This window comes from Neomonachus schauinslandi, chromosome 5 (assembly GCF_002201575.2).
Source record: "Neomonachus schauinslandi chromosome 5, ASM220157v2, whole genome shotgun sequence".
Lineage (NCBI taxonomy): Eukaryota > Metazoa > Chordata > Mammalia > Carnivora > Phocidae > Neomonachus > Neomonachus schauinslandi.
In genome coordinates this window covers 154792396-154819417 of record NC_058407.1, presented here as the reverse complement: position 1 = coordinate 154819417, position 27022 = coordinate 154792396, and the positions used below count along the sequence as shown (strand labels likewise).

General features: G+C 49.3%; 1 protein-coding gene across 2 annotated transcripts; it reads right to left on the bottom strand.

The window, feature by feature from the left end:
- On the bottom strand, positions 1-26756 carry SCNN1G (sodium channel epithelial 1 subunit gamma). Of its 2 annotated transcripts, XM_044915087.1 has the most exons (13): positions 26440-26756; positions 24393-24702; positions 22696-22886; positions 21626-21729; positions 18309-18472; positions 11164-11262; positions 9444-9561; positions 8842-8920; positions 8700-8757; positions 8447-8508; positions 6683-6758; positions 6054-6398; positions 1-28 (listed from the first exon to the last, which is right to left on the bottom strand). In XM_044915087.1, exons 1-13 carry the CDS (start codon positions 26754-26756, stop codon positions 17-19), a joined length of 1935 nt encoding a protein of 644 aa, XP_044771022.1. In that variant the 3' UTR covers positions 1-16. The 2 variants fall into 2 exon arrangements, with proteins under 2 accessions (XP_044771022.1, XP_021542519.1); XM_021686844.1 differs by lacking the exon at positions 1-28 and having other exon boundaries at positions 5920-6398.
- Positions 26757-27022: the final 266 nt, after the last annotated feature.

Here is a 27022-nt window from a genome sequence, read left to right as displayed (position 1 = left end):
GCACAATGAGACTCCTTCAGTCTGTAGCCTGCAATTAAAGCACATGTCTCAGGAATCCTGCTGATTCAGACCCCTTCTCCACCCTGGGCTGGTTCTGCCCTGGGAGAGAAGAAGCTGAAAGGACTCCCGAGCTGGCTGGGAGGTGGCAGCAGCTACGTGGGGAACTGGGGCATGGCCAGGGAACTTCCCAGGGTGCCCATCCTGAGGGATGCCTGGCCGGCCATCTCCTGGGGCTGCCTCGGTGGAGGAGGGAAGGGACAGAGCCAGAGTGATATTGGACTCTTCGAGGCATTTCCTGCAACACCATGTAGCTTTTCAGATGCTGTTAATGTCCACACTACACCTATCTTACTACCCACTCATCATTTCCTCCCTTTTCTGAGATTTTTATGAAATTGAGCAAAGTCATGCACCATAGAGAAGTGCATAAAACACCATGTTTGGTTTTAAAAAAAAAAACAAAGAGGAGAGCAAAGAGCTGTGTTTGCACTGCCATTGAGGATGAGAAATAGATCATTGCCAGCCAGTTTTTCACCTGCCCTGGGTACCTCTGACCACCTCCACTCCCGCCCTCTGGAAGTTTTGGTTCTCCTGTGGTCAGTGCCTCTTGCTTTTTTCTTCATAGTTCACGTCACCATTTTTCTTTAAGTAGATTTATTTTTTGACTCTTTTATTGAGGAAAAAGTCATATAACATGAAGTTAACCCATTTCAAGGATATAGTTCCGTGGCATTTCATATGTTCACCTCTATCTAGTTTTGAAACATTTTTGTCATCCTCAGAGGAGACCCTATACCCATGAAACAGCCACGCCCTTTCTCCTCTTCCCCTTACCCTGGCAACCATGAATCCACTTTGTCTCTGTGCAGGCACTTATTTGGCATATTTCATAGAAATGGAAGCATACAGTATGTTGTCTTTTGTCTTTGGCTTCTTTCACTTAGCATCATGGTTTTGAGCTTTGTCCATATTATAGTAAATATTGGTTCTTCGTTTCTTTTCAAGGCTGAGTGATATTTTACTGACTAATAATTATATTAAATAAGATAATTATAATATAAATAATAGAGAAACAAATGTAGAAAATATATAAATTTTATAAATATATATTCTATAAGTACATACATATCAAATAAAATAATAATTAATAAAACAATTAATTAATTAAGAGGAAACTCTTTTATTACCCTTTTCCCTCTGCCTGCAACATTGTTCTCCCTCAGGCTGTTCAGATGATGCATTTGCAAGGAGGTGTCCCCTGACTAATAACACTGCAAATGGCCCCCTGTAAATTCCCAGTCCCCCCTTATCCTGCCCCACATTTGCTTTCTTCTATAGCATTTCTCACTTTCTGATATGCTATGTAATCTATTTACTTCTTTTATTGATCGTTTTTGTGTCTAACTCTCCACCCAGGAGTGTGTAGGTTCCATGAACTCAGGGAGTTTTGTCTGCTCAACTCAGATATGCACCCCCAGCCCCAACATCCATCAGTGCTTGTCCCCAAAACATCCACGTCCTGATCTCTAGAATCTGTGAAAGTTCCCTTCTAGGGCACGAATGGAGGCTTTGCAGATGGGATTAAGTTAAGGATCTGGAGATGGGGAGATTATCCTCGGTTACGTGGGTGGGTGCACCCCAGAAGTAATCACAAGTGTCCTTATAAAAAGGAGGCAGAGGAGATTTGGGTGCATCCAAAGACGTCAATGGGACAACTGAAGCAAGATGCTAGTCCGCCAGCTTTGAAGGTGGAGGAAGGGGCCAGGAGCCCAAGGAAAGCTGTTTGGGAAGCCAGAAAAGGCAAGGAAACGGGTTCTTCCCTAGAGCATCTGGTGGGAGCGCAAGCTCTGCTGACACCTTGATTATAGCCCCGTAAGACTCTTTTCAAAGTTCTGGCTTCCAGAACCATAAGGGCACAAAATTCTGTGGTTTTAAGCCACTGACTTTGTGGCAGTTTGTTATAGTATCCATCGGAAACTAAGGCTGTGCTCTGTAAACAGTTATTGAATGAATAAGCGCTTGTTGAACCACTAACTGAAAGAGACACCAGTATTGCTTATAATAAGTAGAAGGTAAGAGAACAGAAACACGGGCAGTGCAAACACAGTCAGGGCCGCAGGCTCCCACACAGCTCTCCGTTAGACAAGAGAGCCTGAGAGACCCAAGAGCACCCAATGGGGACTTGATGTCTGTGCAATGGAAAATGGAATGGTTTTCCTATTCCATCAGTCGAGGATACTTAGAGCTTCAGTTTGCAGGGCTGAGGGAGGGGATCAGGGCAGACTTTACAGAGATGATGATATTTGTACCTGGTCTGGGAGGATGAGCGGAGAAAGAGGACAGCACATGGTGTGGCCATTAAGTATGTGTGCCACCTAAAGTTGGCACCGCAGGCTAAGTCCCGTGGGTTGAGAAGTGTAGCCAAGGTGAAGGGGAGACTCCAGAGGCAGGAAGTGCCATGGTCCAGCGGGCGCTTTGGACACATCCTCCTGGGAGGAAGGGGGGCTGGGAGACAGCGGCATCTGGGGAAGGGGAGCTCGTGCTATCTCATCTTTTGCCCGGGCTCCTTCTCATGCTCCAGCTGCTTCCATTTTTGATCTGTTTCTCCCCAAAGGTGACCTAATCCAGACCCTTGACGAGGACAACATGCTTCTGTCCAGCACGGGTCTCTCTCCTGAGTTTGCAACCCCAGAAGAGGTCGGGGTCTCATTCCGCTCTCCCCTTGGGGTGCAGGTCATTGAGTGTGAGGTGTCTCTGTCCTTAGGGACAGTCCTGTGGGCTGTGGCATACTTGGGTCTGGAACTCAGGGGCCAGGAAGGGAGGTCAGAAGAGCGGTGAGGTGACAGTTTGAGAACAGTGGCCCATCGAGAACAAATATTCCTGTGATCGGCAAATGAAGTCATTGTCCCTTGGAGTCAGGAACTCGTGGCCACGGTGGCTGCTTGGCAAGGGTCTGGGAATGAGGTGGTTCTCCCCCACCCTCACGTCCATCCTGGCATGAGAGGGCCCTTCGGCTGAGCAGGCTGGACGGGAAGGAAGCCAGAGAGGACTGGCGGGGGCTTCCTCTGGGGCAAGTGGACTTGCCCTCTGAGGAAGATTCCCTCTGAAAGATAGTGTGCCTGGCGGGTACGCACACAAGCTTTGGGGGAAGCCCTGGGCCTATTAGTTACCAGTGGTGGGGCCAGGAGGAGAACTCTGTGCCTCAGTTTCCCTATTTGCTGTGTGTGAAGTGCTTCACAGAATCCCTGGCAAACAATAAGTGCTCGACAAATATTAGCCATTATTATGATTGTTACTGTTTTAATTAGCTCCGTAAACTTTTCCTAAACGCCATCCCTGTACTAAGTCCTGTCCCTGTCTAAGGACAAAGAGATAAGACATTCCGCCCTCAGGGTGTTCACTGTTTAGTGAGAGAGACAGACAAATGGATAAAAATTCTATCAGGGGATGAAAATTCTAGAATAGAGGGAGCTCCAACTTCCTGGGGCAAGGGAGGGTATAGGAAGGCTTGATGGAGATGATGACATTGGTGCCCGGCCTGGGACGACGCGTGGAGAAAGAGAGAGGGCAGCACTTGGCATTGTAGGCAGGCAAGCGCTGGGGTTGGGAGCCAGGCCAGAGGGAGCTGGCTGGAGCCCTAGGCTGTGAGCATGTGCTCCCCGGGGCGGGTGGCTGTTGACTCCAGATGCCCCTGACCTCACTTTTTTTTTAAGATTTTATTTATTTATTTGACAGAGAGAGAGAGATAAGGAACACAAGCAGGGGGAGTGGGAGAGGGAGAAGCAGGCTCTCCGCTGAGCAGGGAGCCCGATGTGGGGCTCGATCCCAGGACCCCGGGATCATGACCTGAGCCAAAGGCAGACACTTAACGACTGAGCCACCGAGGCACCCCTGGCCTCACCTTTGACAAAGCCAGCAGCAATGCCAGCCTCACCGGAAGTGTTCCTGCCCATGACATCATGCTGAGGCCGGTCAGTTCCATGAATCGGAGGACACAGCCCCCACCCCTCCTGCCAAGGGGTGCCGAGGAGGGTGAGGAAGCTCCTCTTGGCCATGCCTGGGCAGGCGACACAACTTCCTGTCCGCGATGGCTGCTGCCACCCCAGCCCAGTAAGGACAGGAGCCAGGCTCGCACCCTCTGTAACCTGATGCTCTCCTGCATTGGCCCTGGCTTCTGAGCCCACTCCTCAGGGGCGCCGCAGCCAGCCTGCGGTCACGGTCACGGTGACCTCCTCCCTGCTGGCTGCCGGGCGTGCTCACAGCGCCCCACCCAGTGAGGTCCAGTGGAGCCACTGCAGGGGCAGAGATGGCTGTTGCAGCCACTGGCCTGGAGTCAGGTTAGACCAGGTGTCCCTGGGTCCGGAGAGGGGCCCACAGCCCCTGTTCTTTGGCCACGACTCCTGCCTCCACTAGCAAGCATCCCTGTGCTGGAAGCAGGCCTGAAATGCAGGCCTCTCTGCACCCAAGGATGAAGGGCATCCCTCTTCCGTATCTCCAGATGCCAAGCTTCCCCTCCTCCCCCCTGGACTGACCTGAGCCTCACCCTCAAAAGGCACAGACACTGCTTGGATGCCAAGTGATGGAATTAGAGTGCACAGGCTCTGGGGTCAGACTGCCTGGGTTCCCATCCCAGTTCTGCAACTTCCTAGCCGTGGCAGCTGGGGTGAGCAACTTAGCCTGTCTGTGCCTGTTTCTTCATCTGTACGATGGGATAATCAAACCTGCTTAATCCAGGGATTGGAAGATTTTTCTCCATAAAGGGCCAGAGAATACATATGTTAGGCTTTGCGAACCTAGGGTCTCTGTTGCAACTACAGGGATGGTGGCCATTGTAGCGCAAACGCAGGTGCAGAGAGTATGTAAATGAACGGGCATGGCTGTGTGCCAATAAAACTTTATTTATGGACACTGAAAATGGAATCTTGTATAATTTCCATGAGTCACAAAAGAGTCTTCTTCTGATCTTTTTAACCATTGAGAAAAGTGAAATACAAAACATTCCTAGGTCATGAGCAAAAACAGGATCTGGCCCATGGGTTGCAGTTCGCTGTCCCCAACGCTCGTCTCTGTAAGTGCTTAGAACAGCACCCAGCACACTGTTGGTGAGCTCACATTGAACGCCTACTGTGTGCTTAATACATGTTAGGTATTGTGTTGGAAAGTGTGAGTACAGAAACGGTCGTCTGCAGTGGTTGGCTTGCTGGGGAGGGGCAGGCCGTGGGTGGGGGTGGCTGCCTGGGAGGAAGAGAGGCTGAGGTGAGTTATCAGATGATCCTTTGTGCCTTGGGCCACCACTTGCTGGGGTGTCCAGCAAGGCCCTTTTGCAGACCTTTCTTTGCTTGGATAAGGGGCCCAGGGCACTGGCTTAGCTGCCCAGAACACGGACCCACCCCTGCTCCCAGAGTGAGGACCTCCTGTCACATCCCCAGACCTCCCCCCACTGCACTCTACCCCCACACACATTCCAAGGACCTCGGGCCAGCTCCCTGCCTGAGGGCACAGAGGAGAGACCTTGCCCCAATGTCAAAAACTAAGAACAGTTTCTTCACAGCCTCAGCTCCGAGGCTGGTGCTTCTTCCTGGCTTTGGCACTAGGCAGTGGTTATCTGCCCTTGATACTTCAGGTCATATCCTTGGGCCCCAGCCCAGACTGGAGGAGTGGGTGAAACTCCCAGCTTGGGGCTTTGGAGGAGTCTTTCTCTCTCAAGATCTGATGAAAGCTCTGTCGGGCTTCCCTTCCGGCCTTTGGCTGGCCAGGCACCATTTCCTCGACCCCTATCTCTCTCTGGAACAGATGGGCGGCCGGCTCTTTGTCACCCTGGACGGCTGTGAGGGTGGCTAGGCAGGGGTCAATGGGTCCCCTGCACACACCCAGGCCCCATGTTGTTGGTCAAAGCAGACTTGTCCTCAATGTCTCTGAAAATCCCAGAGGGGAGTGCCAAGGGTCCCCTCCATGTGCAGGAGACAGGGTGACAGGGTCTAAGTTCTCAGACCGGGGCTGGGGGTCCCAGCTGTATCTCCCTTCACCTCCCTGCCTCAGGACTCAGCTGGTACCTGGGTGTCTGTGAGCTGGTCGGAAAAGGCCCTCTCCAAACGTAAGGTATTATATCTGGGAGGCGGTGTGCCAGGCACCTGGGTCCCTGGGGCTGGAGGCAGGCGCAACGCGGAGGTGAAAGTGGGCAGCTCATCGTCTACATCAAGGCCTGGGTTGTCCCGACCCTGAGGGCCGGCGGGAGCGTGCCTCCGGGCCCACCACTCCTTGGCCTTCTGCCACTGGTGGCGGGCAATGATAGAGAAGGAGTCGATGAAGAAGACCTCAATGATCTCAATGACACAGACAACAGAGCAGCTCATCCACAGGCCCAGCTGGCCACCGAAGTTGGACAGAAGCATCTCGATCTGCAAGGGAAGTCAAGCCACACCGTGAAGAGGGCCCCTCCTCCCAAGTTGGTCTCATGCAGGGACCTCCGATTCCCAAGGGAGCCCCTGGCAAGTGCTGGCCCTGAATGGGTTTGGAGGGCTTCCAGTCCCCTCTTCCTCTGCCTACGCTGATCTCAGGCCTGAATGGCCCATGGCAGCCCTACCAGCTCAGACTGAATCGCCGGCATCTGACTCTGCCCCGGAGGCTGGGCCAATGGGCACATTTGCAGACCCCAGACAGGTACCCGAAGGAAGCTACTCACGCTGTTGGCAGGGCTCTCCACGATGGATCTCTGGTTCAGGTCTTTGTAGAATATCAAGAGTTTGGCCAAGTCTGTCCTGTAGAAATTCCAACAGTCAGGGCCAAGGTGAGTCGGGCGCCTTTGCATTCTACCAGACGACCAACCCTTCAGCGTGACTGTCTCCTCCTGCCCAGCCCCCAGCATGGCCCAGGCCCTGAGCTCCCCGGGGATCCTAGAACCTGGCCCCTGAGACTCCTTCTGTACCCTAGAGCATATCCGCAACCTGGGCCTGGTTGTTCAGGCCAATCATTCCCTCCAAAACCATTTCCTACCCTCCAGACTAAGTCAGTCCACGCAGCTATACTCCCCTAGCACCCTGTTCTTCATTAAACCTTGACATTGCGATTGTTTGATTGCAATCTCAAATATGTACAGGAGACATGCAAGTAATGTACACGAGCGAGGTAGGCTGGGTGTAAGGAAATGACAATGACCATAATAACAGCCAGCATTTACGGGACACTTTCTGTGTTGCCACCCACTGTTAAGCGCTTCTGTAAATTCACTTGTTTGATGCTCACAACAACCCTAGCTAGCTATGTTTTCATTGTCCCCATTTTACAGATGAGGAAACCAAGACCCGGGTTGGTTAAGTCACTTGCCCAAGAACGCAATGCTCGTAATTGGCAGATCCAGTATTCAGACCTGGATGAATCTGGCTTCACAACCCATGTTGTTAGCCGCTGTAAGGACTGTGGCAAACTGGAAAGCCCATGCTTATTCCAAAGGGACAACTGCTACTCAGCTCTTTAGTGCTATGAAGAATGGAGGTTTGCTATTTCCAGAACTTCTGATCTTTCAAGGAAAGCCAGAAGTAACGGGTTACTTTTGTGGAGCTGGATTTGATCGAGGGGTCACTGACTCGCAATGCTTGGTTTAATAGTTTGCAACGCTTGGTCAGAGTCTATCTTTATGACTAGACCGTAAGCCCCTTGGGGGCAGGGATCATGTCTGCTTGGTCATCGTGGTACCCCCAACACCACACAAGCACCTGGCCCCTAGTGGATATTCACTAAATGCGGGAGGCTAGCCTGGCCTGGGTGCTGGGCCCCGTGGAGGTGGGAAGGGCCCAGAGAGATGTGAGGTCACATGGCAATTCCCCCACCCTCTCTCACACCTTCATCTCCGTCCCCTGGGCTCCCTGAACTCTGGCCTGCCTGATTTTTGCTAAAGCTCCCTTGGAAGTGAATTTCGATGTGGAAAATTTAAATGGGATCAGAAGCTGCATGGCTCAGAGGAGTATTTTTCCAACTAGGTCAAGATACATCAGGAAGCCACGACATCAGTTTCCTAGGCCATGACCACTACCTTTGACAAAGCAAAACAGGATAGGAAATATCACATCGAAGCCACAGAGATGTTCAAACTCTTTGTCAACTGATACGGGCACTGATCATTCCGAACGGTGCCATGATCACTGGAATGGATATGAACAGTTGGTTTGGCTATACCAGCTTACAGCATCTGAAGATCAGCCTGAGTGCTTTGTACATCATAAGGAAGTGCTGTTCCATGAGACTTTTACCTCATTTATATATTCAATGGAAAATCACTTTCATACTGTGGGTTACGGTCAAAACATTTGAGAGCCCCAGGCCTAGCGCAGGGCCTGGCTCCGGACACAAGCTTGATCAATATTTGTTGAATAAAGGAATGAGTGAACAAACAAGAGAGGGTTTGGCAGGGCCAGTGGAGAAAGAGGAAACAAGGCCGGGGTCTGCTTACTTGTTCAGTTTTTTCTTTATTTGCTGGCCTTGGTCCCAAGTGAGAATGGGCAGCAACCATTTCTGTGACAGAGAAATAAGGAATGACCTGGGGATGTCTAGAGAGCCCAGGGCCAGCCCATGCGCCTCCCCTCTTAGCCTCTGCCCCCCACCTGACCTCCCCTGTGCATCTCTCCCTGAAGCCAGAGGACCCAGGTGGGACATCAGGCTCCGGGCTGAGGATATGAGCCGAAAGAGGGGGCAAGGTAACTTACCTCGGAAACCACGGATGGCCACTGTGCCAGACTGGTGGTCAGTGTCCACTCCTTAAAGCTAAGGGGGGGAGGGGCACAGAGTGAGTGCGGGAGGCCTGGCCCGGCCCAGCCCTGTGTGTTCCGTCCTGCCAGGCCCACTCACCTGCAGGCTTCCCGGCACACCGCCTGGCAGCCCAGCTCCTCCCGGACAAAGGCCTGGTGCAGCTCATAATAGCAGTACACTGGGGGACAAGGCAGAGGACGGTATGAGCTTCGGGGCCACAGTGCCCTTCGGGGGGGTCACCCATGGGGCCCCCAGAGTCTCCTTGTAATGATTTCTCCTCCCCTTTCCTATTCTCTGGAAACAAACGCTGCTCTGTCATGTTGAGAGACAGAATACTGTGGAGGTTAAGGACATACGCTGGGGGGTCGGCAGCACTGGCTTCGAGTCTAGCTCTGTTACTCCCTGGCTGGGTGACCTTGGACAAGTTGCTCAACCATCCTGAGCCTCAGTTATCTGTTCCGTGAAAGGGTACCATCCGTGGTTCCTGCCTCCTGGAGCTGTGAGAGGTGGCCAACCTCTCAGCACAGGCTGGGGTTCAGCATTTGGTCCTTAATCAGAAAGTGGAATTCAAGCCAGGCTTGAGGACAGGAGTAAAACTCTGCCTCTTATTTCTCCATCAATACCTCCATCCTACAAAAGGCCCTAGCACAGGCTGGTGCCGGGGCTGGGTGGACCCCACTCCTGGGGTGGGTCTCACTTACTCCAGTTGGGGTGCTGCTGGTAGTTACAGTAGTTGGCTGCTGGAGGTAGAGGCTGGTTATACTGGGCACACCCACATTTCTCCACCATCTTCGTCTGGAAGCACGAGTGAAGGCAGATCTGAAAGACGAAACCCAGGGGTTCCCTTAACCTCCTTGAACGTGGACTCCAGAGAGCTCCCTCCCTACACAACCCGCATCCAGGGGGCCGGCTTCCCACAGCCTTGGCGGACTGCATAAATGTGCCCCAGTGGACTGGGCCAGGGTTGGCCCTGGTGCCAAAGGGACCCAGGTAGAAAAGTGATTGAGAATTCAGATTAACTGAGAGGTGGAGAACAGGCTGAGATGGGGATGGACCTGGGGCGGTCCTTTCTCAATGACTTGAGTGCTGACCCTGGGCAGTGGGGGACATCGGAGCAGATGCCAAGAAACAGAGAGAAACATAGGCCCTCACTTTTCTGTTCTCAGGTCCAGTCCTGGGATCCTGGGAGATCATAAGCTACCACCATAGCCACAAAGCTTATAGCATACAAGCTCATGGCAAGGGCTCTGAAGGCAGGTTACTCCAGTTCAAATCCCAGGTTTGCCACACCCCAGCTGTGTGACCTCAGGCAAGTTCCTTAACTTCTCTGGTTTCTTCACCATTGAAATAAGTATAACAGTACCTACTTCACGAGGTTGTTGTGAGCAGGAAATGAATTGCTATATGCAAGGTGTTTGTCCATGGTAGCCTCTCACTAAATTTTATCCAGGAGTATCTTTCCAATGAGCTGACCTTTCCTTTTGGTCTTGAAGTCAGTTTGATTGTATTTCTATTATAAGTAGACATTTTTTGACTGTCTCTCTTCACTTAGCGTCCCTACCACCTCTCAGCTCAGCTCCGATGTAAGCTAGAGGACTCAGTGCGTAGGAACACCTGATCTTTTTTATTCTACTGGGATGATTCTCATTAACTCTGAGCATCCCAGGAGGAGGGGAACTGCAGACTCCCAGAATGTAAGAGAAGGCATAACGGATGATCGCACTCAAGAGTTGCAAACTCAAATGCTTTCAGGGGCCAGTGATAGAGGTGATACACTAGGGGCTGGTGGGGACTATGGGAAAGGACAACATGTGCTCCTTGAACGGGGCAACTCCACCCACTGTTTACACCGCAGGGCTGTGGGCCCGATGTTGCCAGATCTTGTTTTTCAAGAGAAGCTGGAAATCTGGGTTTTCTTATGAAATTCCGTGACTTTTAAACACCATCCAGGCCAGAAAAAAACTAGGTGTGCAGCCTGGAAGGGGCCTGGGGGCTGCCAGTTAGCAGGCCCTGATCCAATCCCACCACCCCCTGTGACTGCTGGGGATGTCATCACTTGCCCGAGGACATCATCGAGCGCGGGCCATGAGGGGGCCCAGAAGCCAGGCTCCCAACCCCTTGGCCAACGCCTCTCCCAGACTGCTTCTCTCCTGTCCCTCACTTGCCAAGACCTATTTAGGAAGCAGGCCTGTCTCGGCTGTACATTGTGTTCCATGCAAACCTCAATCAATCAATTCAGCTCTGGTTACAGACGGATTGAAGAGGACTGGAACCAACTGGCATTGTTTGTTCTTGAGGTCTTTGGATGAACCCCAGGAATTATCAGCAGAGTTCCTGGTCGCAGACACACCCCATCCTATAGATAACTGTCTCCTGTGTCCAGGCCACAACCCAGGGCTGAGTGCCCCCTCCCGCCCATACCTGGAGGGAATATGCCGCCTTGTAGATATTGCTGATTGGCACATCGCTCCCGTCCTCCGTACACTGGCTGTAGGGTTCGCTCAGCTTGAAGGACTCCGTCTGTAATCACAGCAGCACGTATTCAGCCCTACCCGGCCCCAGGACCCAGACGGGGGCACCCCTGGGAGCTGAGCATTTAGTCCTTCGTTTAACAAATATTTCTCAAGCACCTACTAGGTGCCTGGTGCTATTCTAGGCACAGTGGACTCAACAATGATCAATAGAGACAAGCTCCCTGCTCTTGTGGAGCTTACTTTCCAGTGGGGTAGACAGACAGCCAAAAGGCAAATAGATGCATGAGATAATTTTGGATAATTATGGCTAGTGATCAGTGAAACTGGGAAGAGGGACTGGAGGACTTGGGGGGAGGGGTGCAGTCTTTCCAAGAGTGATTGAGGAGGATGCCTTTGAGAAAGGGACATGTTGGCTCCACAAAGAATGGCAAGAGGTGGATTTGCTAAGAAGCGGAGGGAAGGAATAGGGCAGAAGCCGCAGCAAAGGCTGACGTCGGGTAGGACCAGGGTGGCTGGAAGGCAGCACGAGAAAGATGAAGCCAGAGGGGGAGGTCAAGGCCAAATCATGGCAGCCTCCTATGCCATGCTGAGAAATCTGGATTTGGATTTGGATTTCAAAATGGTAGTAAGCCATTGGAGAATCCACTGGGAGGGCACAGGAGGGGGAAAAAAGACGAGCAGTGGCTGTGTGCTTCGTGGGATTCTCCTCCCAGGGAAGGACCCATTTCCTACCCTCTTGTCTTCTGGTCCCAGAAGTTGACTTGGAAAAATTGACTTTCTTAGAGAGGGCCAAGGAATGCCCCATGGAGTAGAATGATACCCTGATCAGAGGAGGTGAGAGAATCGTAACTCACAGTTCAAAGACCTTATGAAATAATGTTTTATTGTGGTTTACTAAGTTTGGCTCTAGTTTAATATTTGTCACTGTAAATAAACAATCCAGACAAGCCAATTAAAAAAAAAAAAGAATAATGTCTCCCAGGAGGCAATGATAATTGAATATAAATTGTGACCAGCTTATAGCCAGGTTCCTTGTTTTTTTGTTTTGTTTTGTTTTGTTTTTGTTTTTGTTTTGTCTGTTTTTTTGTTTTTCTGAGAGTGGGAGAAAAGGGGAAATTGATGGCAGATTTGTGGGAGGGAAGAAAATCTTTTTTTCCACTGAAGAGTGGCCAGATAGAAAGATAACAGAGGGTGGAATCAAGGAGTTTGACCTAGGTGGAAAATGTAGACATCTCAAGTAGCTGTAATCTCCTTCTGTTTGTATTGTAATCCATCTGCTGTCCATTAGTGGCCCTCAATTAACTGCAGGGACCTCAAGGGCAATTGCCAGTACCCATTTTAAAACATTTAAGCAACAGAAGCAAAGGGGAAAGTAACCATGTGGTCTCCTCTCTTTCCTGGGAGAGGAGCAGATCCGATATCAGACATACAGATAGACAGACAGACAGACAAGCGGACAGGCAAATATGAACTCACACATTCCCTTTGCCCTGAAATCTCCCCTTCTCACTAACAATAAAGAGTGAGCATCTTTCTGTGTCAGTACAAAATAAACAGACTGACTTCATTCCTCCAATAGCTGGGTGGCTAACAGATTTAGAGTCTCTAGAACATGCCAGGGCTGGCTGGGTACTGGGGTACAAAGATGCTGAGCGTGGCTTCCCTGGAGGGCACTTCAACTCAGTGCCACCCTCTAAGCTTCCCCTAAGCTGCAGGCTCCCTGGGCAGATGTTCCTTCAAGCCCCTGAGTACTGCTGAGCTGTCCGCAGAGCCCAGCGTGTGGCAGCTACAGGCTTTACCTGCCTGGGGTGGGGGTGGGGGGCAGGGAGTACAAGACCCTGGCATCTAGGTGACAGGGTTTGTCTACTTGGATAAGCCGTGTGCAGCTGGCAAAGGTGGCTGGAGCTCCTTCTACTTGGAGGACCAGCCCATGGGCCACTTCCAGAAATCATCTTTTGACTTTTATGCTTTTGAGCCTCAATGGCCCAGTCCTCTATAACAATGCTTACTGAACTCAGAGCCCCTGGGTTATTCAGGTTGCTTCCTAAAGCAATTTGGGTAGGGTGGGATTGGGAGGTGGAGAGGTAGGGCAGATGGGGTGGGCACTGTAGTGCTCCCTCTCTGGCTCGCTCTTTTTCTCTCCCTCCCTCCCTCCCTCCCTCCCTTTCTCTCTCCCCTCCACCATCAGTTTTTCAGAACTGCTGATCTGTCCCTGACCCCTAGGGATACAAAAATGAGAATGGGTACATATGTATGTGAATGGATGCAAGTTTTGTATATATGTGTGAGCACGCATTCGTGTTGGTGCATATGTGTGGGTGTGAGATGTGTGTATGTGTGTGCATGCATGAGTATATGTAGGTGTGATTAAGTCTATGTGAGTATATGCCTGGGCAACAAGGCCCATTTTTATCAAACCAGATCTTCTCTGCTTCCTTCTTAGAATCCTGAGGGAGGCCAACATTTGCACAGGAATCCTCAGCTTCTTAGATTTCATTTATTTATTTGAGAGAGAGAAAGAGAGAATGAGGGGGGGTGGTGGCAGAGGGCCGAGCAGAGGCCCCGCTCAGCAGGGAGCCTGATGCAGGGTCAGTCCCAGGACCCTGAGATCATGTCCCAAGCTTAACTGAGCTTAACTGACTGAGCCATCCAGGCGCCCCTCCAACTCACCTCTTTAAAGGTATGAACTATGCCAGGGAAAAGCTCAGGCAGCAGCATGATGCCCTAGATGGAATTATGGGTGGTTTAACTCTCTTTTTGCTTTTGTTCTGTTTTTATATTGTAATAAATTATAGAATTTATTTGTATATGGCAAAGTTTATACTTTTAATCAATGGAGAAAAAAATAATTACACAATATATGAAGTTAGGACTACTGTTGACTCTTTGGAGGAAGCAGTGAATTCTATCTCTACTTCACATCCTGAAGAAAAAACATTCTAGTGAGTTAAAGTATTAAGTGAAATAATAAAATAACTGGAAGGTAGCTCAGCTCAGTATCTGATCTCAAGGAAGGAAAATCCTCAATAAGCATAATGACTAAAGAAGAAAACAAAGATTTTGACTATGTAAACATTTGAAATGTTTGCATGTGAAACAGTAGCATAAAGAAAACTGAAAGGAATGCACAAACTGGGAAAGATATTTACAACGCATATGGCAAATAACTAGTACTTTTTCTATATATATGGAAGAGATCAATGTCTCATAAAGGAGGAAAGTGTCACCAAGGATAAGAAGAACCTTCCTAAACTCTCTTTTAGCTTCAAACGTATTTTTCCTTTCCTTCACATCTCTTTTCTTAAAAATAAAAAGTACAGTAACAGCCAATATTTTTGGAACACTTACTACATATGAAGCACTGTTCCAAGTGCTTCACATGAATCAACTCATTGAATTCTCATTAGCCTATAAAGTCACATTTTTATTATCATACCCATTTCACAGATGAGGTAACTGAGACATTGAGATTACACAACCAAAGTGCAACTCTGGGTCCTTAGTCCCTGTTATGCACATGCTTGTGAAAAGAGGTATGCATGTGTTTTAAGATAAAAATGCACAGTAGGGTTTGCAATGACAGTGAAGTCTCCCCTCTCTCCAAGACATGGCCCCACACCACCCTGGGTGAGTTTTCTCCCTTGCCCACTTCCTCATCTCCCATTCATGATCCAGCTGATTGTACTTTGGTTTCTGTTCCACTTCTTCCACTGAAAACTGGTCTGGCAAAAAACACCGGTGATCTCTTGGTTTCCAAACCCAGAGAACACCTTTTGCCCTTTCTCTTGACTGACCTCTCAGCAGCATTTGGCACTTTGGTTCACACCTTCCTTGAAACTCTCTTCTTTGATTTATCTGACACCAATTCTTTCTGGCTTCTGCTCCTCATTCTCTGCCTCTATTTCTCCATTTTCTTTCTGCTCAGCCCTTACACATTTGCATTCTGTCTCAGGTCTTGGGTGATGCCATTTATTTCCAAGTCTAGAATTATGCTAGATGCCTACCCCAACCCCCACCTCCGTTTTTCTCCTGAGCTCCAGGTTCATAGCATTTCTGGACATTCTCACCTTGATTTCCCAAAGGCACAACAACTTGGGTTATGTCCCAAACCGAAGTGATCATCTTCCCCCACAAACTTATCCCTCCTATTGCATTCCCTAATTCTGAGCCTGGCACCTCCATCCACCCCACTGCCCAAGCCAAAATCTAAATATCAATCTAACTTCCCTTTTAGTGAGGTCTTTCCTCACTGACCTTGGTTGTCAAGCCCTGTTGCTTCCATGCTGTAGTATCTCTCAAATCCATTCACTTATGCTCATCCCTACAGCCATTGCCTCAGCTAAGGGCCTCATCTTTTCTTTCTGGAATTACTGTCAATTTGCTGCCTCCAGTATCTTGATTACTTTATCTTAATTACTTTATCTTGACTATACTTCAACCAAAGAGATTTCTCAAGAAGTTTCACCACTCAGCTTAAAATCCTTCCTGTGACCCCTTTGTAATTGCTTTGCCCTTTATTTGGACTAGCCCTTCCGGAAACTATTTGCCTGACACTTGTCCTTCAAGAATCTATCAGCTAGGAAGCCTTCAGCTTCAGCTGCTCCCAACCATCTGTACATCCATCTGCTCACCAACAGTCTGGGCTCCCCACCATCTGTATATCCATCCGTACATCCATCTATCCACCCAGCATTATTTACTGAGCATCTACTATGTTCTAAGAACTGAACCTGGTAACAAGACTGAATATCTCTGTTCCCACGGAGCTGGGAACTATTTCACAAAGCTGTGCAGTCTTACAGATAAGATCTTTAAAGATAGGTGTTTTGTTGTATTCATCTCTGAATTTCCAGTGCTTTGGACACACAGTCCCTCACTGAATGAAGGAAAAAATTTAACTGACTGTGTCTACCAGCTTAACATGCCTATTGAGAAAAATAAGTAAATAAATAAAAAATAAATAAGAAAGGAAGGAAGTATAGTTTGTTTGGACTGCTTCTTAGTAACCTCATGCTGACCTCTTAATAATCCCCAAGATTACTTTTTGTTGTTCCAAATGCTCATAAATCAGAAAGAGAGCTGACGGACCGAGCTCTGTCACTTTGGTTTTCTACATCTCAAATGAGGTATAGCACAAAACCCACCATTGTTAAAGAAACCATTTGCTTAACAAAGTGGTGGGTACTTCTAAGCTCAGAGAAGGAAATCAGAGGGCAGAATTCCTTAGTTCTTGCACTTCTGCAAGCTCTTGATCCTGTCCCCTAAGCCTGCAGACACTGTGAAAGGTGGAAGGGAAAGAGAGGGCAAAAGGATAGGTAACAAAAATTTCTTAAAGGATAGGATATACTGCAAATCCCAAGTCCTCATTCTGGGTGCAGATAAAACTGCATGGGCAATGTTGGGTGAAAATGTTCACCATTCCGATTTGGGAGTTTTGCAATCCTGGTGAATAGAAGAATCAATGACCCAGATCCTTAAGTGGTACCCTAAAGTCTTTCCAAGCCACAGTCTCATAGCTTGGGGCTCAGGATTATTTGTGGGGGGAGGAGCAATCTGTATTCGCACAGTCCAAGTTGGTACACAACACTTCTCATGTTGAAACAAACTTCCCACACTGGAACGTGCTTTCCGAGAGCACCCAGGTTCCAGGCAACCATCCTAATTGTTTCTCTTGTCCAGGGTTGTCCATTTGATGGGGACACGGAAGCCACAGATTTCCTCTGGAATGTCACCGTGTACTCAGTTCATCATCTCGGCTGTCTCAACTTAAATATTGCTTTCTTAGGAAAGCACCCTTTGAACTCCCCATTTTCCCCCATTAAAAAAAAGCCCTAGGTCAGCCATCCCCCTGATAGGTTCTTGTGCATCCTGCATTTCTCCTTGGTAGTGCTGATGATGATTATAATTAATCATTTGTGCAATTTTTTGTTTGTAATTGATCTTCTCTGCCAGAGTCTGAGCTCCAACAGGACAGCGACAGTGTCTTACACTCTGATATGGTCCCACTGTCCAGCACATAAAGATGCTCAGAAAATACTTGTTGAATGGATAAATAATGGATGGATATACAAGCCCCAGTGCTCACTATATCACTTTATAACCCAATATGAAGCCATCATTTAAGGCTGTGCTAAAGCTTTTGTCATTCTAGCTTTACTTTTGCTTAGGAAGACACACTTTGCTTCTCCTCTCATGTTGAACTACTCAACTTTCTAAAGCTGAGGTTCCTGGGTTTTCTGCCTCTTGGAATAATCATCAGAGTTTGGTAAAAACACAGATCTTGGGCTCATCTCTCAAGAGATTCTGATTCAGTGGATCTGAGTCAGATGATCAGTCAGATTTAGAAACCACTGCTCTATAGGACAGATTTGCAAGGAATGAAGACAAAAGGTGGAGAGTTACTGGCATAAAAAGACCTCAGTCCTGCAAACAAGAAGATTGCATAAGTAGTGGAGTGTCTGGGGCACGGCCCTCGCCTTGCCCTTCTGCTCCTATCGGGCATAGTAGACTCAGGGATTGGAGTCTGTAGCCCAGATGTGCTTCTGTTGACAGGTATGAGTGTTTTTAGCACCCAGTGAGGTCAGAGAAAGTCAAAGAGTTGAGGGAGAAGGAGGTTCTTGATGAATGAGGTGAAATTGATGAAGTATGATTGGCTAAATAGGGCTCCGATGGCCCAGTGACTTCCCATTAGCGATTAAGGAGTGGTTTACATGCCTCATAGACGTTTAGGTGACCCAGAAAGAAAGGTGTTAATCTGCTCTATTTATATTAGTGACAAATATAGTTAGTGTTTGAGGCTTTGCTCCCAGCACAGGTTCCATAAATGCTCGTGTCTGTCTTTGCGACAAGCAAGGTTCCTTCAGTTCTTTCCCAAAATGGCGTCCTGTGTCCTCATTCATCCATACAGAAGATACAAAGACAGCCTTTAGTAGAACTGCTGGAGTGACCATTGCGGGAACTACTAGCAAATCCAGGACTATGCTTCCTTTTGAAACCCATACACTTTTCCAAAAGCCACGCCTTATTGGTTATTCTTGGAAAAAAAGATCTGTTTTCCTTGCCACCCCTACAGAAATCAGCACATTCTCTTACCAGGTGCATCCCTATGGAGGTGGCCATGGCAGGCTCGATCTCTGTTCCCACGTCCTCAATGAAGGGGTATTCATCCTGCCGATGGACAATCACCTTGGCCCCGCTAGAGGACACCAGGAAGGGGTTGTACTCCTCTTCGTTTAGGTACAAGATGACCTGCAGCCCTAGGAGGATAAAAGGCTACTGTGGTCAAAGGCTCATTAAACATTCCCTGTTTAATAGCCTACCTCTCCCGCTGCTTTGGGAGGCTCCAAACCAAGATGCAGGCATTTCCAAAAAGGAAAAGATGGACAGGGCTAGACTGGAAGCTTCATGGAGAAGAGGGGGTGGAGGGATGGTGCCCGACTTGCTCACTGCTGTGTCCCCCAAAACAGCGTTACCGCCACAGTTCTGCTGAGCTATAAAGGAACTGCTACCCCGCCCAAGATGTGCATTTCCACGTGGTCCTTTGAGAGGGGGCATTCTGCAGAGTGTCCAAAGGGACATGCAGTGCTATGGCTGCTTAAACTCTTATAGAGCTTAAACCCTTATAGAAAAGCACTAATGGGGTTTCTGACCACTGGTCTAACTTCTCTCCATACTCCAGCTCCTACTCTTGCAGGATATTCTGCACCCACCAGCCAGAGGGACCTTTGAAAATTGGAAATCAGGGGCACCTGGGTGGCACAGTCGGTTGAGCATCTGACTCTTGGTTTCGGCCCGGGTCAGGAGATAGAGACCTGCGTCGGGCTCTGTGCTCAGCGTGGAATCTGCCTAAGACTCTCCCTCTCCCTCTGCCTCTCTGCCTCTCTCTCTCAGACAAATAAATAAATCTTTTAAAAATTTTTTAAAAAATAAAATTGGAAATCAGATCAGGTCACTCCCTTGCCCGAAACCCTTTGGTGGGAATTCCATGGAATAAAATCCGTAAACCTGACTGTGGCTGTCACACCTACAGGGATGCAGCCCTGCCTCCGTTTCCCTCCTCGTGCCCTCCCCGCTCTCTCAAGAAGCTCTGGGCACACTGGACTTCTTTCTGTTTCTAGAGCACATCAAATTCATTTCCTTCTCAGGGTTTTTGTACTTATTAGTGCCCCGGATGCTCTTCTGTGGATCTTCTCACCCCTAACTAACTCTTGTCACAGGTGCCTCCTTATTTGAAATAAAACCCCCATCCTGGCCCCAGCACCCCCTTCCCTTTCACTACTTGATTTTACTCGTAGCCCTCATTGGATTTTTTTTAAAGATTATTTATTTATTTATTTATTAAAGAGCAAGAGAGAGAGAAACAGCATGAGAGGGGAGAGGGTCAGAGGGAGAAGCAGGCTTCCCGCCGAGCTGGCAGCCCGACGTGGGACTCGATCCCAGGACTCCGGGATCATGACCCGAGCCGAAGGCAGTTGCCCAACCAACTGAGCCACCCGGGCGTCCCCCTCATTAGGATTTATAAGCAGAAAACGTCTGTGTGTTTGTTCACTCATTTGTCATCTCTCTCTCCCCACTGCAATTCAAGCTCCATGGGAGCGGAGACAGCATCTGTTCACTGCAGTGTCTCTGACGCCTGGAAGAGGACCTGGCATACAGCAGGTACTCAATAAATGTTTGGTGGATGGCTGAGCAAATGAGCAGGGCCTATATGGATTGAAAGAAGAAAACTCTGAGAGTTCAGGGTCGCCTGGGTGGCTCGGTCGGTTAAGCATCTGCCTTCGGTGCAGGTTATGATCTCAGGGTCCTGGGATCGAGTCCCGTGTCGGGCTCCCTGCTCAGCAGGGAGTCTGCTTCTCCCTCTCCCTCTGCCGCTCCCCTTTCTTGTGCTCTCTCTCTCTCTCCCTCAAATGAATAAACAAAATCTTAAAAAAAGAAAGAAAGAAAGAAAAGAAGAAAGAAAACTTTGAGAGTTCATTCTGACTTCTTCCATTTGCAAATAAAGGAACTGAAGCCCAGAGCAGGCAAGTGATTTGCTCAAGGTCACACAGCGCATCGGTAGCAGAGCCAGGACTCTGCAACTCTTAGCTCCCAGCTCCCAGACTACTTCTTCCCACCAAAGTACATGTCCTGAGTTACGGTTTCTTGCAGACTTGGTAAGAATACAGACCACACAGGGGCAAAGGCTTGGCCCCCACATGCTGTTTTCCTCTACGACAAGACCTTGCCTTTCCCTGTGGGAGCATACCTGTATATCAAATTGTGTTCCATTTGCTTAGGACTTTGCACAAATTCCTCTTGTGGGTAAGCCAGGCCCGTCTGTTGCCGGCTGCCCTACAAAAGTCACCGTGGCAGAGCAGTGGTCGTGCCAGGGTGGGAGGTCGTAATGGTATTACTGGTGCTGGTGACGGGAGTGCTAATGCTACTCACAGGAGGAATGACAACCACAACCAGCATTGATTATGTGTTTCATGTGTGTTGAGGACCAAATTGTGTTGCCCTCCCTCTAAATTCATATGTTGAAATCCTACCCCATAATGTTACAGTATTGGAGGTAGGGCCTTTAGGGCGGTAATTAAGGTTAAATGAAGTCATAAGGCAAGCCCCAATCCCATAGGACTGATGTCCTAATGAGGATAGGAGGAGATACCAGCGCTCTCTTTCTCGCTCTCTCTCTTTCTCTCTGCCTGCCACAGAGGAAAGGCCAGGTGAGGACAGAGCAGGAAGGCAGCCACCTGCAAGGCAGGAAGAGAGGTCCCACCAGAAACCAAATTCACCAGCATCTTGACCCTGGGGCCCTTGCCTCCAGAACTGAGAGAACATAAATGTCTGTTTCTCAGGCTATTTTGTTATGCAGCCTGAGCAGACTAATCCAGTGTGTGCCGGGACTTACTCAAAGCACTATACATACATTAAGTCCTCTTGACAACCTTAGAGCGCACGTATTATTATGAGTCCCACTTTGTAGATGAAGTGCAGTAACTTGCATGGGGTCACGTGGTGAGTGGCAGAGCTGGGTTTTGGCTCCAGAATGCGTTATCTTAACCAAGATAAAGGTATGTTTGCCTCCTTAATCTCCCGATCCGCGTATCTGGGTTCAAGGCCGTCTGAAAGCTGCCTGCCCTGCATTACTCATTCCAGCTACAAGCTCAAACCAGAGTGGTTTTCCAGGAAAAGAAACTCCGGTGATGTGATCTCTTTCTGTCTCTCAAAAGTAAAGAGGAGATGTCAGAAAGGAGAACAGACACCGAAAAAGAAGGAGCCCGCATAGATGCTGACGGAGACACTGCAGCAAGAGGGGACGTGGTGTCCCTGGTTTCTGGCTAGATGGAGAGAGCCCGCCTTTCTGGAAGGCTCGGGCACCCCAACTGTCCTGCTGCCAGGGTGCTGAGTGTTGGTGCGGATTTCCTTACCATATTCGCTGCCCCCCATGGACGTGCTGAGGATAGTCTCGTTCTCTCTGTTGTTGAACGTGTAGCAATTCCCATACATTGGATGGTGGAAAAGCGTGAAGTTTCTATGAGGAAGAATACGGGTCAGAAGGAGCTTTGGTGGGAACTCCCCTTGTGCATCTGAGCTGAAGGCTGGATGGGCCATGCTTATGGGGCCAACTCTCTTTTCTGGACAATGGATAATAGACATGACTTACTTTCTCCACCTTCAGTCTGATAAGCCATAAACAAAGCCCCTCACCCAGGCGGATACACACATTGATGTAGGGCTATTCTCTGCTTTGTTCCCCCCCTTAATCCTCCCATCTTCGTCTCCATCCTGATGTGGCACTCTTTGTGCCATACGTCTGCCCCCAGATTCCTCTGCTTGTGAATTTCTCAGCCAACACTTGACATTTTTTTCCATTCCAATACCAGGAAATGATCTCCAGAGAAGGAACCACAACACATGTGTCCTTACACTGGCTTTAGAACCCAACCCTCAAGTGGACACGATTCCAATCACTCAGCTTCATAAGGACCAATATATCTACTTACATATAGAAAGGGTTAGTGTTTAAATAGAATGAAGTAAGCTTTTTGGATAGGCAGGAACACTCTAAAATGTCCCATCACTGCTCAGTCACCACCAGGGGTCTGAGTGTTAACTTAAAGGCAGAAAGGTCTGAGACCTCACCCATCTGTACACAGACCCTTCTTCCTCTCTCTTTCCCACCTTCCCTTCTTTCCTTTGTTTCTTCCTCTGTGCTAGGTCAGCGGTTCTTAATCATTGGTGTGTCTGATGGTAGCACCCAAGGTTATACATATACCATCAACCACTCTGTTTTTATGAGTAACTTAATGAGTTCAAGGATATTTTGACTCTGTGCCATCTCGATCTTCCTCACTGACTCTAGAGCCTAGCTCCCATGTAAGCTGTTTTCCCAAGGGCAGCATCAGAGAAGAGCATCTTTTGCTCCCAAGCCCTCCCAAGCTGAGCTGTAGGTGCAGGCAAGGGGCTCAGAGCTAAGGGAGCAGACTCCTCTCCTGACCTGGCATCGCAGGACACCCCATCAAAGAGGCAGGTAACCAGCAGCTCCTCGGCAGAGTAGCTCATGTTGATTTTCTTCTCCAGAGGGACCTGTGCCATGATGTTCATGTAGTGCAGCGTGTACCACTCCTGGATGGCATTGACCCCCGAGCTGAAGGTGTAGAGGGCGCAGTGGGACGTGTCATTTGAACACTGTGGATAAGAGGAGACAGTAGGCTGAAGCCACTGGCACTTAGCACTGGCCTTCCAAAGGACGGTGAGGATAAGGAACTGGGACTCTAGATTAGACGCTCAGGGGGAACAGGAGGGACACCCAGAAGCAAGGATGGGCTTCCTCTTACTTCCAGGGGCTGAGAGAGATCAGCCTCAAGGACCAAGATGGGGCTGAGAGGAGGACAGAGTCTCACTGTCACGACTCCCTGCGACTGCTTATCAGATCAGAAGAAAAACCAGTTTCTTTAGCATCTCCAGATATCCAGGCTATGGTTGATTATTGCTACTGACTTCCCACACACCTCTAGCTATTTCCTATTGGGTCAGCAGTCTAGAAATCTGGATGCTTGCCCAGACTCCAAGATGATTTCTCTGCAGGATCTTGGGCAAGGCGTTATGGCTCCATTATTTCACCTACCAAATGTCGGCTAAAATGCCATCCTTCCCAACCTCAGAGAGTAGTTGGGAGGACCAGCATTTAAATATATAATAATGAAAGCCTTATAGGGAGACTGTAGTATGTTTCAGATGTTCTCATCACACAGAGTTTGGAAACTCTCAAACGGACAGACATTGAAGGATTGATTTTGCTCTCAAGGATTACGGAGTGCGTATCTCACGAAAATACCCAGGAAAACTTTGAAAAGTTTCAGTGATTAGGAGAAAGGGCCGTTTTTTCAGGATTTGTAACTGGTGCTCTGAGGTCTCACAGTTGGCAAGCCAGGTATAAGGTATAGAAGAGGTGATCTCATCCCACCAGGTGTCTCATCCTACAGAGGGGTCTGCGGCATGGAGAGATAGGGTGATTGATTGACTTTGCCCAGGACACTAATGGAATTTGATTTTGGTAAATGGCTGCTTCTTCAGAGCCCCTCAGATGGGACCAAGAAGGAGAGATGAAAAGTCAGGCACCTCACAAAGGCAAGTACTGCAGGGAACAGTGGGTATTTCTGCTCTTTATTATCTGTTTTATTCCTTCAGGGGTCTGCACCCTAATTTTGCTTTGATAGAATGTACTTTCCCCTGTTGTATACAGTCTGATGAGGCTGTCCACCATTATGCCTCACCCTCTGTTAGCCATTAGATGACCCAAACTTGGCCAATCAGATAGTCCCAAGATGGAATTTGAATCGTCCTTATGGATGGATTAGCAAAAAGCATGAAAATAGTTTACTTGAAGTTTAATCCAGCAGCTATATGTGAAATGACTTTCCACCATTTCTTGCCACCTAGATCCCTGGATCTTGCCTAATTTCTGTCCTTTGAGTGACCTCCCTGAGCTACTGGTCCCTTTCTAAGACATTTTTTTTTTTTTTCCTGCTCAATATTGCCTGAGTCAGTTTTAGTTGCTTGCAGAAAATTCACCCTGAACTGGGTGTATTTCTTTGGGCAGGACCATAGAGACGGTGGCAAAGGAGAAACCTTCCTGGACCCACCATCTCCAGCCCATCCCATGCCCCCCAGCTGTGAGGACGTGCATCTCACCAGTTGGAATCCCACCACCTCCTTGGACAGGTGGACATGCGTTGCATCCGACGCCTTGTGAATGATGCGCCCATTGAATTTCCGCTTCCGCCCTGTGAGGAAGTCCTTGGCCTCACCGGTCTCATCCTGACCGAAAGCCATCAGTGGGACCAGTTTGAGGAATTTAGGCCGTGTGCCCTCCCAAGCCGAATTCCAGGACTCTGCCTCTCGGCGTTTTCGAGATGTATTCTCTGGAAAGCCATACAGGGTCTTTAAGGCCACTCTGGTCTCCTGTTCCAAGTCAGCTAGAAGGTCCCGCACCACACTGTACCTGCCAAGGTGGGAAGGAGGAGTCAGGGAAAGGGGAAGCTCCTCTGACAGAGCACTGGTGCTTCTGCCCTCTGCTCTCCATCAATGTGTGTCAGCCCTGGGCCCACTTCTCGCCTGCCTCCTTGGCCAAGGAGACCAAGCCTTTTACGATTTGCCCCATCCAAAGTGACTATGGGCTTAGTAAACGATGACAGGCTCCCGTGTGACCCTTGCATGACTTCTCATGCCTTCATTTCTGCCACTACCATCTGCTTGCTCTCAGGGTGTGTTGGTGAGTTTGCCCCAACCAGCATTTCTGGAGTGGTGACTATCAGGTGCCTCCCATAAACCAGCCATGGTGAGGACAATTACAGTGCAGACAATACCTGCTAACTAGAATTCTGTCCAGGGGACAGTGTCCATCTCCACCAAGCTCACTTGTTCCTGTTCATGGATTCCCCTTGAGTCAGTGCTGGGTAGGGGTGAGGTAGAACTGTCACCTTGACAAGCCCCAAGAACACAGAAGAATGATACAGGACGGAATGAAGCACAACACCATCTTCAAATTTTCATTATACAAGTAGTCCTGGTCTCCTAACTGCCCGCCTCTCTTCTCTCTCTACCCCTTGCTCTGTGACTAGCAACACAGCATGGTGACTGAGTGTATAAACTCCAGAGCCAAACTACCTGGGGTCTAGCTACCCATCCTGGTTCTGGATTTGTGACCTTGGACCAGTTACTTTAGCCTTTTTGTGTCTCAGTTTTCTCATCTGTGAAATGGGATTATTGCAGACATTCCATGAGTTTATCTTGTGTGTGTGTGTGAAAACATTCACTATTAATTTTATTAGTGGAATTATATTTGTTAATATTTCACTCCTCCACCACAACTCAGCTCCACTAGGACAAAGACTGTTGGGTTATTCAGTTCTATGCCCCAGACTCTAGCACAACTTGTCTGATTATGGATGGATGGAAGAGAGGGAGGGAGGGACAAAAAGACTCTGAGGGGGAGAATAAGTCTTAGACCTGATTTTGATTTTGACCAGTTGGTTTCCTTTGATACCCTTCCTCCCCTGCTCCTCCCTTCTCTCCACACCCACACCTGTTCAGACAAATTCTGCCAGATTCTGACCTGCCTCACAGATCAGTTTTCAATAATCCTGAGCAGGACTCCAGTGACCCATTTAGAACAGGCCCCTTGGCAGACAATAGGGCAGGACCAAGGGTTGATCCTGCCCAGAGCCCGGTGATCTCAATTAGTAGGGCTGGGTTCACTCAGATGAGGGTTTGGGGCAGCTGAGATGCTTCCGGAAGTCACCTGGGTGTCACTTCTGAGTCAGCTTCCAGCTCACATTTTGGGGAGAGTAAGGTGTAAGCTTACAGGGCTCCGGGGAAATGGCTGAGCTGGACTGTGTGTGTCCGTGTGTGTGTGTGCGTGTGTGTGTGCATGTGTGCGCACGCAGGTGCCTGGGCTGGGGGGCGGGTTTAGTCCCTTCCAGGCCCAACCTCCAAGTGAAACTGACCCCTGCTGCCTTCCCTTCCTGCACATCCTGAGCTAGTCCATTCTCAGGAGCAGCTGTTAGACAGAAAACTTGGTATAGATTTAGAACCTGGGAGAGGGAGTTTACCAAGGTTGGCAACAAATTCTGATTTCTAAAAAGCGTGTATGCGGGGTGGCGTGTGGTACCTTGGAGAGGGGCTGCGGCCTCAGGAGGGGGTGCAGACCCCACCCCGTAGCCCTGCTCCTGCCTCTTACTTGTAAGGGTTGATGTTGCAGATGGTGACAGCAGGAAAATCCAGCTTCTGGAAGTGGACTTTGATGGAGACAGAGACGGTGTAGAAGGAGGCCACGAGGAGCGCACACTGCCAGAAGATAAGGGCCACGGCGGTGAGCGTGAACAGAATCCAGAGCAGGCGCCGCAGGCGGCCGCGGGACACCACGATTCGGCGACAGCCATGGGTGTTGGTGTTCAGGCAGTACCACCGCATCAGCTCTTTGATCGTAGGCGCCTGGGGCCCCCTCACAGGCAGATTCTTTTTGATTTTGGCTTTGATCTTCTCTCCAGGAGCCATGGCGAGCATGGGACTCGGAGGGGCAGGCACGCTGGAGGGACGGAGAAGAAACGCAGGTGAGCTCACAGCTCCCCTAGGGACCGCCCCCCCCCCCCCGCAAGGGCCGGCTGGTCCCTGGAGGCCGGACTCTGGGAAACACCAGCCCACATGCCCTCGGAGGCCGTCTTTCCTTTTTCCCTCTGGGGGCTGGACAAGTCTGCTTTCTGAGGTCCCGGCCCCTTTTCCAGGGTATTTGGGGTTTTGGCCATAGCAGCTGCCAAAGGGCA

What these genes read in the sequence shown, in the direction of transcription:
- SCNN1G (XM_021686844.1), bottom strand. Translation starts at nt 26,756, where the DNA reads ATGGCTCCTGGAGAGAAGATCAAAGCCAAAATCAAAAAGAATCTGCCT. An exon ending in CATGGGGGGCAGCGAATATG is followed by an intron (nt 18,473 to 21,625) that starts GTAAGGAAATCC and finishes TTATCCTCCTAG; the next exon opens with GGCTGCAGGTCATCTTGTAC. An exon ending in AGGCGGCATATTCCCTCCAG is followed by an intron (nt 9,562 to 11,163) that starts GTATGGGCGGGA and finishes TTCGTCTTTCAG; the next exon opens with ATCTGCCTTCACTCGTGCTT.